At 35.6% G+C, this 14,058-nt stretch overlaps 2 protein-coding genes across 4 annotated transcripts in view; one reads left to right on the plus strand and one right to left on the minus strand.

Moving 5' to 3' along the window:
• Positions 1-8,893, minus strand: part of LRRTM3 (leucine rich repeat transmembrane neuronal 3) — a 158,737-nt gene extending 149,844 nt beyond the window's left edge. Inside the window, exons 1-2 of the mRNA XM_036222549.1 lie at positions 8,344-8,893; positions 6,471-8,002 (exon numbers count right to left, since the gene is read on the minus strand). Of these exons, the coding sequence (XP_036078442.1) occupies positions 6,471-8,002; positions 8,344-8,347 (1,536 nt within the window). The 5' untranslated portion in view covers positions 8,348-8,893. The remainder of the gene's footprint in view (positions 1-6,470; positions 8,003-8,343) is intronic.
• CTNNA3 (catenin alpha 3) overlaps positions 1-14,058 on the plus strand; it is a 1,366,626-nt gene that overhangs the window by 572,206 nt on the left and 780,362 nt on the right. The gene's annotated exons all lie outside the window — the stretch shown is intronic.

A 14,058-nucleotide genomic window follows, 5' to 3' on the forward strand; every position in this document is an offset into this window, starting at 1 on the left:
TTGCACCCTGGATAGATGTAATTATTAGGATTAAGCTTAACAGAACCACCTTTGCTAAATATAGCATTTGCCTTATCATTTTAAATGTGACATCAAAAACATTTGCATTTTATTCCTGAAAAGACAAAATTCTGATTGTTGGTGTGAGTGTTTTTCATTGGTGAAATGTAGTTGAGTACTTCCATGCATAAAGTCTTATATTTTGTTTTCTAAGAGTTAATTAGGAAGGAAATTAGTAGGCTTTAATACTTTGCCAGACTGTAATTCAACTATATTTCTTCTTCCATTGATTATGAAGGGGTAGTTTATAGGCTATAGAAGAAAGGGAAAAGTGTCTGCCAGATTTATATTTTGTTTTATGTTCTAATTTTTTCATTAGGGATAGGCTGCTCTTTGAGTGAGATGATCAAATTGTGTTGATTTATATGAGGGAAGATATTTTTTGATGTATAGGAAATAAAGAACAATTTAAGAGTACAAGAAAGGAATAAAGAAGATTCCTTGGGGTGGGACCCTGGAAAAAAAAAATAAGATATAGAGAATCGTCAAGAAAATTATCAATTTTCATTACAATGTATGTTGGATTAGATAAAATAGAAACTTCTTCTCTTTTTTTCAATAAAATGGATTATTATTGCATATGGATGTTCTGTTATTAGAAAGTACAGTTATAAAATATTGCCTCTGCTTGGTCTTATATTCTTGTTCTTTCTGGATTCCTGGAATTCTCCTTACCTAACTCAAGAACACCCACCAATAATCTAATGAAGGTAAAACAGCATAAAATTCACCACCATTATCTCTGTTTTCTGGAGATTTCATAGAAACCCAGCTGTGAAACAGGAATACTTTGTGGACTTAAATTATAAAAATTTTAGAAATAAATCTGCTAAATCATACTTTTAAAACCAGCTACAATCAGCGGAGAGAGATTTATGATTACACTTTTTCATTTTTTGATGAAAGGCCCACTGAGTATTCTTAAAAAGAAGCTTTTGTATTCTTATGCTACATTTCGTGTAGATTCTATTAATTGAGAAAGTGCATAATAACAGTAAAGCTGTTTTCTTTAGCAATTTAAAGTAATCTTCACTATGTTAATAACAAAACATGAAATTTAATTTATTCTTAGTTTACAGTTCTTGTTTGGGATGCAAAAGAGACTCTTCAGAGACTTTCTGAGTCAGATATACAGCCATGAGGCAAATTATGCTACTTTTCTTTTTTAATCCAGTGATTTTTATGACAATAACTTATAAATAAAGTCAATGATGATTGACTTTATTGGTAATTGACTTTATCAGTTATTGTCACTAAAGTCAATGGCAATTTATCAGTTATTGTCACTAAAGATCGCTGGATTAAAAAAAAAGGAGATTTTGGATAGTCTTTCATTGGGAAAAAAAAGAAACAACAGAGTAGATGTCATATGATTAATACCTTTTGGTCAATAATGTCATCTTATATTTTAGTCAACCAAAGCTCAAAACAGTGATATTGGAGAAGGGGTACGTAGGTAAACTATGCTGATTCCGAGCCCTTGCTATAATGACCTGACTTGGGACTTAATTTGAATTTTGATTCAGTTTGATAATGCTTTGATTCAGTGTTCTCTGTTTGGTATCTTTATGTCTCTTGTACATTGTGATGATTATTGATTAACTCCTAGACTGAGATAGCTGTTTTTATGGAAACTAAAGGTCAAAGACAAATTAAGATCTAGACTCACTGCCAAGTCCCAGAATTCATATTAATGTAAAATGGATTTGGTTTTGTAACATAGAGGTTATTCATGTCTTTATAACCCAGAGCAAACATAGAACATTGGCAAACACAGCTGAATCTCTCACTAAATGCTCTGGGAAAGGAATAGGTAATTGCTCTTTCAGAGTTTACAAGGTACTTCTCACATTTCATCCTCCCAATAGCCACATGAAGTCAATAATATATGCCCATTCTACAGATGGGGAATTTCCAAGTTCAGAAAAGCGCAGAAATTTGCCTGAGATCATTTGATCAGCAAGTGTCAGAGAAACTTGAGTCTAAAGCCTATACTCTACCTTATATGGTTGTGATGTTTTTCTCAAATCTAAAACTATTTTATATAGATTTCTCTATAGTATTTCTATTGTATTTTAACCAACTATGCAAAAATCACCAAATGATTTTGGAAATTATGCAAAATTCGGGTCCAATTCTATAGGCTACTATTAGATTCGGGAAACTGCCACTTTCACCTGTATATATTTTTATTAATTTTCAAGAATCATTTAATACAAGCTATTTAGCTTTCATCAATTTTATTTCTCTTATAACATTTGTAATTCAAACTTACTGATATTATTTTTCATGTTTATAGTTTCTTCTAGCTGCCTCTGATTTTTAATGTAGGTAGCTAAGAGGGTATAGTATAGAAATACTTCATGGGTTTGCTACAGATCTAGATTCTAATGAGAATCCAGGGAAAAGGGAATAAAAGAAGCAACACAGTCTCTGAATTTTTCATTTCTCATGATTCAGTTCTCATTTGTCATGTATGGAACTCATTTTGTTTTAGGAGTCATGTCCTGACACTTGTTTCTGATGCTAGTCGAATCCACACTTTAAATAAACTGTTTAAGTTCTTTTCTTGGTAAACATCAAGGGAGGCGAAGCTATTTCATGAATGCACAGCATCCTAAAAGCCCTTGCCAAATTTATGAATCTGACTCTGCATTATCCTTCCCCAGAAGGAGAGCATAATTTCATTATCCATGAATCATCACCTCTTAGACTGTAACGTCATTGTCAGAGAGCCTAATAGAACCAGTGTTTAGCTGGCTGAAAATGGGGAGGGAGGAACAGAGCACTGTGGCAAAGCACAGGTCAGTGGCATGATCAACAAACTGAAGAGTTCTAGAGCTGGAAGGGGAGGCCTCCCTCATTTGACAGTTCAGACATTCCTACTGACTAGTAAATATCCAAGCTGATTGCTTCAATGTTAATATTGAAATTTGTTTTCTCTAACCCAAATTACATCATATTTCAGTATGCTGCCTATGAAAAACGTTAACCCACTCATTGACTAACATCAATGAGTATAAATACTTTAAAATATTCCTTATCTATTCTTATTACATTATTACTTGCTCTTTGGCAACTTATTTCTAGCCCTCAGTACCAGTTTGGGCATTACTAAATAAGTTAATATGCAAAATATAACTTAAAAATTACACTATAACTATATTTCCCACAGCGATGAACTAAATAAAATATAAATCTGATTCACAGACCAAAAACTATGTGTCATCAACCCCGTTTACATAAGGATTCTGGTTAAAAAACTATATGAAATGTATACAAATACATTAGCCTAACCAGCCACTGGAGGTCACTGCTGCTCCACAGAAATGCAGTTTATTGCCTGTTTGTCTACTTAGGTAGTTGACTCACCTAATCAAATAAAAAAAATGGTTTAAATTCTTTGAAAAGATGTAATGTCAACATCCTTGGAAAATATAAACTCATTTAAAATGACTCTATCTTACATAAGTATTGCTTAGATGGCTATGGCACTGGGACTAGTAACTTCACGTTGCGGTAGCAATAAGCATGCTGGGGCTCATAAAAATGGGGGTTGGGATGAAAACCCAAGCAGTTCAGAAACTAAATTGCATTTCCTCTCTCTCTGGCAAAGCATTCAAAGTACTGACTGAATCAATTCTGCCTCGATGGATCTCTGCTGAGTAGTTCAACAGGTCAGGCTATTTATTTAACTGTCCTCATCTTTGAGAGAAATCAGATACTTCATGCAAATTTGTGCTAGAAAATGGAATATCAATTATATTTCTCTCATATGCACTGAATTTGAACTATAAGGAAAATAGGTTTATTATCTGAAGTCCAGAAAGTGACATGAAGTGGGGGTGAAGGCAACAGCTTTTGAGAAGAACATTCTTTAGTTGGCTTTGTTAAATTTATGGTGGTAAACTAGTTATTGTCTAACCTATAAAGATTATATACTTAATTAGATGATACTAAGAACTAGAGAAGCCTCATTCTCCAAAAGGGGAAATGATCCTTTTTCACTTTTTGTAATTTTATGTCCCCAATTAAAATAAGCTTTACTATCTAAAATATTTTATTTTGGTTCTTAACTATTATTAAATTAATAATGAGTTAAAATTAGGCATTTAAAAATTACTAGTCTTCAAAATGTTGCTCATTCATTTAATCTTACACGCCAAGTGCTTTGAATTTTGGAAATACTTTCCAATACAATAAATATATTTTATATATACTAGCAATACTACAGAATTGAGAATTTGAAAGAATTCAAAAATATAAGTATAAATATGCCTTGCCTAAATTTATTTGGTATCCATGGCAAGTGAGGCAGAAGTCAAGTCAAAGAATAGAAATGGGCTTTTTCACTTTCACACTGTATTTAATTAATACAAGCATCTTAAGTACAGATAAAAATGAGTCTGACCAAAGAAAATTTCTTTTTTAGATGGAATAAGTATTTACCGACATGTTATGAAAAATGTAAAATTACAGCTTCAGTGAAAAACATCACAGTAGGCTCAGTCATCCAGTTCATAGTACTGTAAGGAAGTATCTGCATTATTAATCAATTGGGAATCTGTGACAATTTGCCATTAATACATGTGTAGTCAACAATTATTTATAGGTAAATATATTGTAGCTCTGATGCTTTCCTGAACTGCCATCTATTTTAAGATTTAATCAAAATCAAAGTCCACTTTAAATATTCCTTTTTCTTATTGCTTATAAAAGTATGATTTTTATAATCTGGCTTCTTCGCAATTATATTTCATGGTGACTTGTGTAGATTTATCCTCTCAGCATATGAAAAGCCTCCAAAGTATATAAAAATGCTGGTAAAAATAACCATTTACTTTTTCTTTTTTTGCTGCAATGATTCTGTTTTGAAAGAACAGGGACACAAATAAAGATGTGGGGCTTTCAAGCCAAATTAAGTGAAACAGACTTAATGTTGCAATTCCTGAATTTTGCTCCTGTAATTGAATTGTTCATTTTGGAGAATGAAAGAGGGTACAGACTTAAGACATTTTTCTAAAATCTTAATGAACTGTGGTCAAAGTTACTTAAATACAGAAGCTATGATATTTGTGCTGCAGTCAATAAACTTTCACCTATAACATAAAAACATGCATGCAGCTTGCACATTGCCAACAGGGTCTGTACAGAGTCATACTGATGGATGGGTTCACAATACAGATGAACATAGGGACACTGTAACATCAGCAATAGAAAAGCAAAGACAAGTGCCATAGGGTTGGTGTTTTTTTCCTTTAAGATTTATTTTATACATTTATTAAGACGTTATCAAAATCATCCTTTTTAATGAGGCTGTTGGTAGCAAGCATGTTTTGGAACGTGTTCTCTTTACACCTCTGGATAAAGTGTCAGTAATTAGGGGACTAGTGTGTACAGGACACATGATGGAACACAACAGGACAGCCTGACAAATCCCAGACAGAAGAACAGACAGCTAATGATTTCACTCACTATGTTAGGATCCTTGAAAGAGCAGAAAAGAGAAATTCTGGTAAGCTCCCAACCACATGCATATAGCAAGCTGCCTTCCTATTTGCAAGCCTCATCTCTGAAAGCTCCCTAAGGTGAGGAACAGCGGAGAAATCTGCCTCCTCAAATTTGCTTCTTGGCTATTCAGTTAATTTCGTTATTTTTGAAATGTAGAGGCTAAAAGAAATTGACAGTGTAACCACTATCCTGATTTTATAGGGATGGATTTTGGAGATAAGACTTCGTCTATAACTTTGTGTTTTTATCATCCTCTCACATTTTGCAGTTGTCTACTTGCATCATTTTAACCCTTCAACACTTTTCCCTAGACTCGCCTTATCATAATTCAGACACCTCTGGAAACAGCTCCAGCACCATCTTTTGATAGTTTCCTGCAGTTTTCTTTTTAAGCCAGGCATTGTTTTAAGCCTCTGATTCTAAATGTTCCTGTAATCAAGCCTTCTCCTGGAATCAGTTCAAGATCCAAGTACCTGGGACCATTCATTTTTTCCTCGATTTGCCAATGAACTGCAAACCTCCTGGAACTGTAGATTTGCTTCTACCAGGAGGAAAATAACAGCAGATGTGGGGGATTATTTATGAAAGAAGTTTTATCTTAAAACAAGTGTGACATTAATGGCATCAATAAAGGGTCTTATACAATAGGCATTGTATTAAACCAGAGTTCAAGCTTCACATTGATTGTGGTATTTAAATTTCAATGGGTTGATTATGCATGAGAGGAAAATGACCAGTATTATGACTGTACTAAAACGGACAGGGAAGGACCTTGCAGGCAAAGTGAGAGGGAGAGGGAATGGGAGGGGACACCACATTCCCTTTATAGTCACCAGAGTTCAAGAAAGCACCACTTATTTCCCAGCTTTTAAGAGCGCTTTTATCACAACGGTTCATACCTCACACTCCCTGGAGCCTGATTTGTTAAAGGTGCAGGGTCCCGTGCCATTCAGCAGCATCTCGCTGGTCTCCGTGTTGGTGGGTTTATAATCTACATAAAATTCCTGGGTGCTGGGAGTCATTTGCTTTAGGGACTGTCTTTTCTTTTTCCTGTGCCTTCGCATGAGGGAGCGCTGCTGCAGCTGCTTCATGCTGGCAGGGTACCGCTTCCATGACACGTAGATAACAAGCAGGATGACGAGCACGGACAGGAAAAGGGCCACGCTCCCTGCGATGATTTTGTGGAAAGAGATATGCTCAGTGTCAACATCGGTCTCAGGGCTGGGCTCCGTGGCTCCCACTGTGGGGGGCAGGGGGGGTTTGCTCTCATGCTTCGGCCTGGGGAGCTTGGGCTTGAATGTGGGCTTTGGGAGAGCCCTGGCCAAATCAAATCTCTCCGTGGTACTTTTGCCACAGATGCTGTAGTTCTTCACTGCATCGATCACATTCACTCCTTGCAGCTCTTTGGGACTGGCACAGATAATTGTATTCTCCCTCAGACCTTTAAAACTTTTCAGCCAGTTTACCAGGGAACAAATATTTCTGCTGCATTCCCATATATTCCCGGCAAGACTGATGTCATTCAGGGATATCCAAGAATCCAAAATCTCTTGACCAATAAATGTGAGCTTGTTGGAATCCAGGTTGAGGCGCTGCAGATTCGGGACACACTGGAAAACACTCGGTCCACTAAAAGCTTCGATCTCGTTGCCTGATAAATCAAGTCTTTGTAATGAGCTCCAGGTCCAGGACATGGTCTGTCCTATGACACTGATTTTATTCCACTGCAAGTAAAGATTCTGAAGGCTCACCAACCTTGGAAAAAGGGCCAGGTTGAGCTTAGAAAATTGATTGTGCTCCAGGTGAAGTTCTTTGAGTCTAATCATGCCAGCAAAGACATTCCTGGCTAAACTTCGGATCCGGTTATATCCCAGGTCCAAAAGTTCCAGGTTGCGGCAGTCTTGAAATATTCGCACAGGGATGGTTCTCAGGGAGTTAGACCTTAAATGTAAACTCAGCAGCTTCCGTAAGCCCCGAAACTGTTCAGATCCCAGAGAATGCAACTGATTATAGGACAGGTCCAAGTTCCGTAAATTTGTCACAGGTCTGAAGGTATTGTTGAGAAAATAGGAGATTCTGTTGGAACTCAGAATCAACTCTTTGAGTCTGCGTATTCCATTAAAAGCATTCTCATCAATATTGCTGATATGGTTATGGTCAAGGTACAGCCAGGTGAGCTGGTTGAGCCCTTTAAATTGATTGTACTTAAGTTTCTGAAGGCTGTTATAGCGAAGGGACAAACCTAAGCAACCAGCAGATATACTTGAGGGTATCTCCTGTAATTTCTGAGATTCACAATATACCATTTTGCCTTCACACCTACAGCCCTTAGGGCATCCTCGTTCAGCAGAAGAAAGCATTGTCAGTAAGACAGTGGGGGCTATAACCAGTGCTACAGCTGATCCGCTCAGTAGCCTAATTACATTGAAACCTGGAAATAAAAACAACTTAGAAAAGTTATCCCCCCAAAAGAGAATTCATTTATTTTTAATCAAGCAAAAACAGGCATGTATTTCCTTTTAAAAATTTTTGAATCTAGATAACAACATTTAACATCAAATATCATTTCTTTGTTATTTAAAGAGAACTGTCTTTAGGTTTTTTTTTTTTTTAATAGTTAAGCAAAAAAACGTGTCCATTAAGCAATTGAATTTATAGTCTTATAGCAGAGCAAGGTAATCTCTAAAATAATTAAAGCAGAATTAATACATAACTACGGGATTTTATTTTATTTTTTTTTAAGAAGGAAAGAAGAAAAATAACAAAACATACCCATCCTTTGTATTGTTCAAAGGTCGTCCTTGGGTCTTTCACTTTGGCTTAGGGGGCCACTTGCATGACAGCCCCTGTCAGCTGCACTGTAGTGAGTCAGGGCTTGCTGACACCCAGGAAGAAAAATTGGACCCCTTGGGAGATGGACCGATTTTGGAACATTATTCTTTGCCAGCCACGCAGAACACTCCAAGAACAAATAAATCCCAACACCGCATTCGCAGCAAAACATCAAAATCTTCCTAGGTAATAGGATCTTCATGGATATTACGTTTTTGCATCTTTACAGTTTTTTTTGGGGGGGGGGCGTTAAAAAAAAAAGAACTGGCTTCTACAATTTCTTCTTATCGAAAAGCATAATGTATTCCTCCAGGCAACGTGGGGCTACCTGAGCTGCCACATCTGTATTCCATAGCCCAGCATTTCTGGCGGTGAGCACCCAGTTCAGCCACAGAGCTGCGTCGGAGCCCAGAAAGCAGTTGAGCCCCGCACCGCACACACGCTCAGCTCACTTCTGCAGACTGTCATTCTGAAAGCTGCTCGGACTGTTGCTTTGGTTTCAGTGAATGCAGTCTTATGTAAAGCTGCCCCCAGTGGTGAAGAACATTATGGGCATGTGCAGAAATGTCTCTCTTTTATCTTGCAAATGAGCAGGCTCTCTGCTGGAAAATGAATGATTGTTTTGGGTGTCTCAATAAGAACTGAATGGTCACCATAATCAATAACTAGCAACATTTTCTGTAATTTCTGAGTCTTGTTTTACAATTTGGCAACGTCTTTATTGTCTGCCTCGTCTTAATAGCTGAACGTGTGCTGCCCAGAGTTTTCCTGAGCTTGACATTAAGTCCACAGAACGAATATCAATTTTTCTTAACCTCAACATAGGCTTTGAATTGAAATTTATAAAATTAATTATTGAGTTTTTCACAGAGAAGCATTAACTGCTTGCCCATTTGACCTCTTGGAGTCACAGTGATTATATTATGCAAGGTGTCTCAGGATGCTAGAACACATACATTTTAGATAGAGGGGATAACTAATGTTATATAAATTAATGTGTCCAGTAGCCTTTGTGGTTTTCCCACCAAAGACATAATTGGTTTAATGGTTTGTGGTTTGGTTTGTTGTTTTTGGTTGTCATTTTATTTTTTTAAATTAGAAATCAACTACTTTCAGTCTAAGTAGAAGAATCAAGAGATCATTTGGTTCAGTTTATTGATGCTGGTATTATTTGTTACACTAAATATTTATTGAACACTTTCTAAGTGCTTAAAATGGGCTATGTTGTTTTATCTTTAAACAGTATTATGATGTAGGTCCCATTATAACTTTCATTTTAAAGATGAGGAAACTGAGACTTGGAGAGGTAACTTACTCAAGGTCAGATAGCAAGCAAGTTGCAGAAATGAGATTTAGAACCATATCTCTCTTATGCTTGAACCTCTAACTGCTAGATGATCCTGCTTCAACAACATTGCTATCTTTATTTTAAAATAAGTCAAATGAAAATTAGCCTGATTAAGGCATTGGGGCATGGAAGCTGTAATAAAAAAAAAAAAATTATTGCTTCCTAGAATAGGTTTGCATAAACTTTTTTAGTATGAATCTTCTAAAGAAGCATTATAAAAACTAAAGATAGGCAGTTTAGTCTAGTGATTAAGAGCATGGATTTTTACACCTAAGTTCAAATCCTGGCTAAAATTTACCAGCTATGTAACCTTGAGTAGGTTACTTATTTTCTCTATGCCTTAGTTTTCTCTTCTACAAAATGAACATAAAAAAACCCATTTCATAGAGGGTTGAGCATTAAATCATCTTAATATCTTTAAAGTACCTAGAATAGTGTGTGACATGTAATAAGCCTGCATTAGTTATTATTTGAATATGAACTTTATTGTATTTGTTGGTATTGCATGTTTCATCTTAAATGTTAACTATACTAATTGTTAACTCACAAAGAACTACTTTAATAATTATCTTTTATATGGGTTTCTGAGATTCACTCAGTCTTGCCTTCTTTGATAAGAAAACATCCTAAATCCCCATAACTTTACCTTTAAAATGAATCTTTTGATTCTGTGGACCATAACTGGTAATTTATGTTTGATTATTTTCTTCCTCAAAGCAGAATATGGTAACTTCTGCCCCATAGAGAAAAACATTTTGTTTAAAAATAAATGGTATGCTTCTTTTTAAAAGTTTGCCTTGTTAGTCTTTGTTATGTGAATTAGCTGTGAAAACCCCAGAGAGCTTTTATATTCTCTAAAGATGAGAAGTTTGGTTGCAGTTAGTCATGACAATCAAAAGGGGTCACACAGATAGAGTCCAACAAAAATCACCAGTTCTTTGGATTGCTGTTAACGGGGCAGCGGTTGCCCCCATATTATTCATGCTATGAATGCATATAAGGCCCTCAGAATGCTTATTAAAACGATGAATTTCCCAATCCCTCCCCAAGATTCTGATTTACGGGGATGGAAGAGACTACTTATCAGCAGAATGTGACAGACAACTAGGTTGAAGAAATGTACTATACGGAAGTGATTAAAAATAAATTTTCTCCTAGTAGGAAGAGAGGGTATATAAACCTATGACATGGTGATATAAGTTCCATGGGGACAAAAACAATGTTTTGTCTACTTCAGTTTCCCTAATACCTAGAACAGCACTTGGCACATTATAGATGCTCAGTAAATATTCATTTAACAAATACATTTTTATGGGGGTGACAAGTACGTTTGATGTAGGACAAACTGATTATGTAATGCTAGTCTTATATACAGGGGATTGATCCCTGCAGAGTTCCTCAGGTGGTGAAATGGGATAAAATATTGAAGAAAGTTTTTTTTAAAGAATGTAGGTGAAAGGCAAGACACTGGAAAGTAGAAATCAAGATGGCCAGCAAACAATCTTCACTTTTCATAGACAACTCTTGTCTTCATAGTTAAGCAGTAAATTTCATGAGAACAATAAATATATTTTTGAATATTCCCTTGGCATATTACAACTTTTATCATCTAACATCCCCAATGGGGCTTGACAACTTATATCTGTTAAAAAAAAAAAAAAAAGACTAAAGGAGACTGTAATAATATTCCTCTCTTATAGCTCTGTTGTTTGGAAGACTCTGATTTTTCTCCTCACTTCCCATTTCTCCAAGGGGCCACTCTAGGATGGCTGGAGGCACCATCAACTTTGTGCTTCTTGTTCTTCCCTCATTCCCTGATGACAGAAGCACAAATGAGCCCACTGAGAATTTAATTCTCTCACTTTGCTTTTCCTAGGAGAGATCTTGGATTATTTATGGTGAATAACCTTCTCTGCTGCGTTACTCACCTTGCCCTTAATTTGCAGACATTTCCTGTTACCTTGGCTTCTGATCTTGGTCTTGTTTTGTAGTTCTGACATCATCTTCATCCTTTAGATCTCATAATTGATATCTCCTCTTAAAACTGACTGTTTGTCTTTTCTTCAACAGTAATCAGTAATCATTCTTGGATTGGGTCTGACTCCAGGCACTTTGTGTATCCACTACCTTGGTATTAGTTCTTAAGCTGGCATCACCACGGAGTCTGTTCTAGTTCAAGGTTAATGAAGTTTCTGAAGAGGGAAGATCATCCATGAGTCTAGTAGAGAGATATCCATAATAAAATAATTCAATCCTATGCTAGACTGAATACTTGAAGCTGTAGAAATTACTCTAGAGTAGTACCTCAAAAGAAAAAAAAAAAAACTTATATTCTAAAAAATTTTAGTAATTTACTGGTGTACTTTTAAAAGTTTATTTTCCTTTTATTCATCGACTATAGCAACATGATAATTTCTGATTTGCCTTTCAATAGAAGCACCATTATACTACATTATGTATTTAGCAAATTTGTTTACACCTAATACCACATACAGAACAAACCATAAACTGTCTGACAAGTTAAATTTCTCCAATGAATCTAGGACCTTAATGATTTATACAATTATAAAACATAGTGTGACATATCTAAAGATTTTCTTTATTGCACTTATAGTACTTCAAGTTGCTTAATATAGTTTGTTTAAATTAGGTAAATAAATTCAATCTCAGTATATGATGCCAAATTTTAGGCCAATATAAAACTGAATTACAAACTACAAACTTAGAAAATCAGGACTTAAAGAGGATGTACTGATATCTAAACAACGTGTTGGCCTCAGAGATTTCATACATTTAATAAATATATAGGTATCCACTATGTACCACTGTTTCAGACACTTGGAGTATATCAGTGTACAAACAATGATCTAAGCATACAATCTAAGGGGTAAGACCTACAATAAAAAAAAAAAAAGCATAAATATGTAGTACCTACTATAGAAAAAAGAAAAGTAAAAAAGGCTAGGGAGGATTGGGAGTGGAAAGAGCGAGCTGGGTTGCAATTTTAAATAAGATGATCAGGGCCACTAAGAAAGTGGCTTAAGCAAACCCTTGAAGGAGATGAAGTTAACCTTTAATATATATGGGGAATGGCCAGTGCAAAGGTCCTCAGGTGAGAGCAGATGATGTGTGCAATAGACAGCAAAGAGGCTGATATAGAGTACAAGGAAAAAGGGGTAGCATAATTGGAGATGAGGTCAGATTGGTACTTGGGACTGGGCCATGGAGGGCTTTGTATGCCAATGTATGCCTTAATTCTGGAAAAAACTGGAAGCCAACTCAATAATCTGTGCAGAGTGAAGATATGATCAAGTTACCTATGAAAAGGATCACGTGTGTTACTACTGTGGGAATAGTCTCTAAAAAAACAAGAACCAAAGCAGGGAGGCTAGTAAAGAGGCTATTGTACCAATCCAGGAGAGAAACGACGGGGGTCTTGGACCAGCGTGGTAGAAGTAGTAAGAATTGGTTAAATTCTGGGTGTATGTTTAGGTAAAGCAATAGGAATTTCCTAATGAACTAGAAGTGGAAGTATGAGATAAAGAAGAAAAAGACAACGTTTAGTTTTATGGGCTGAGCAACTGGAGGGGTTGGTGAAATCATTAACAGCTTCTGTGGGTCAAGTGTTAGGAATAAGATCAAGAGTTCAATACATTTGGAGAAAGTCTTTTCTTTAGGTTTATGAGATTTTAATTTTTGAAAACATCTTTTCGATATTAGGCCTCAAAGCACCATGATGTGTTTTTAAATATTTTATAAAATGATTAGCAAAATTACCCATTAAACAATAGCAACATGGATTTCTATTCATATGACCTAGACAGGGCAACATCTTTGCATATAGTCTGGGAGGGCAGGAGCTATAGCCTTTGTTAAAAATTGAAAATTATATAAAGACCAGATATGAGAATATTTACACTAAGCATTCTAAAAAATAAATTTGGTGAATTCAGAATGTCCTTCTAAAATAATTCAGAAAATGACACACTTTTTATTGAACATATCAATTGACATTTAGAATTTGGAACTGACTCTGGTCAAACATTTTAGGGTTTCAGTTTGCTTATCTGCAAAATGGGACACAAAATCTTGTGCAATGAATCTTTAAGGCTTTTTTTTAGGATCAGTTTTTGTAGTTCATGTATAAATACATTATAAACTATAAAGTGCTATAAAATATTTCTGGAATCAGAGTATCTGTAAGAAAATTATTTTTTTTCTTTGATTCTGTCTAGATTCTCTGGTCATGAGCATATATTGGAATGAACATATATCAAGGGACCCTAACATGACCAAGGGCAGAGTCA

The sequence above is a fragment of the Rousettus aegyptiacus genome, unplaced genomic scaffold (genome assembly GCF_014176215.1).
Source record: "Rousettus aegyptiacus isolate mRouAeg1 unplaced genomic scaffold, mRouAeg1.p scaffold_m13_p_6, whole genome shotgun sequence".
NCBI classification, from domain to species: Eukaryota; Metazoa; Chordata; class Mammalia; order Chiroptera; family Pteropodidae; genus Rousettus; species Rousettus aegyptiacus.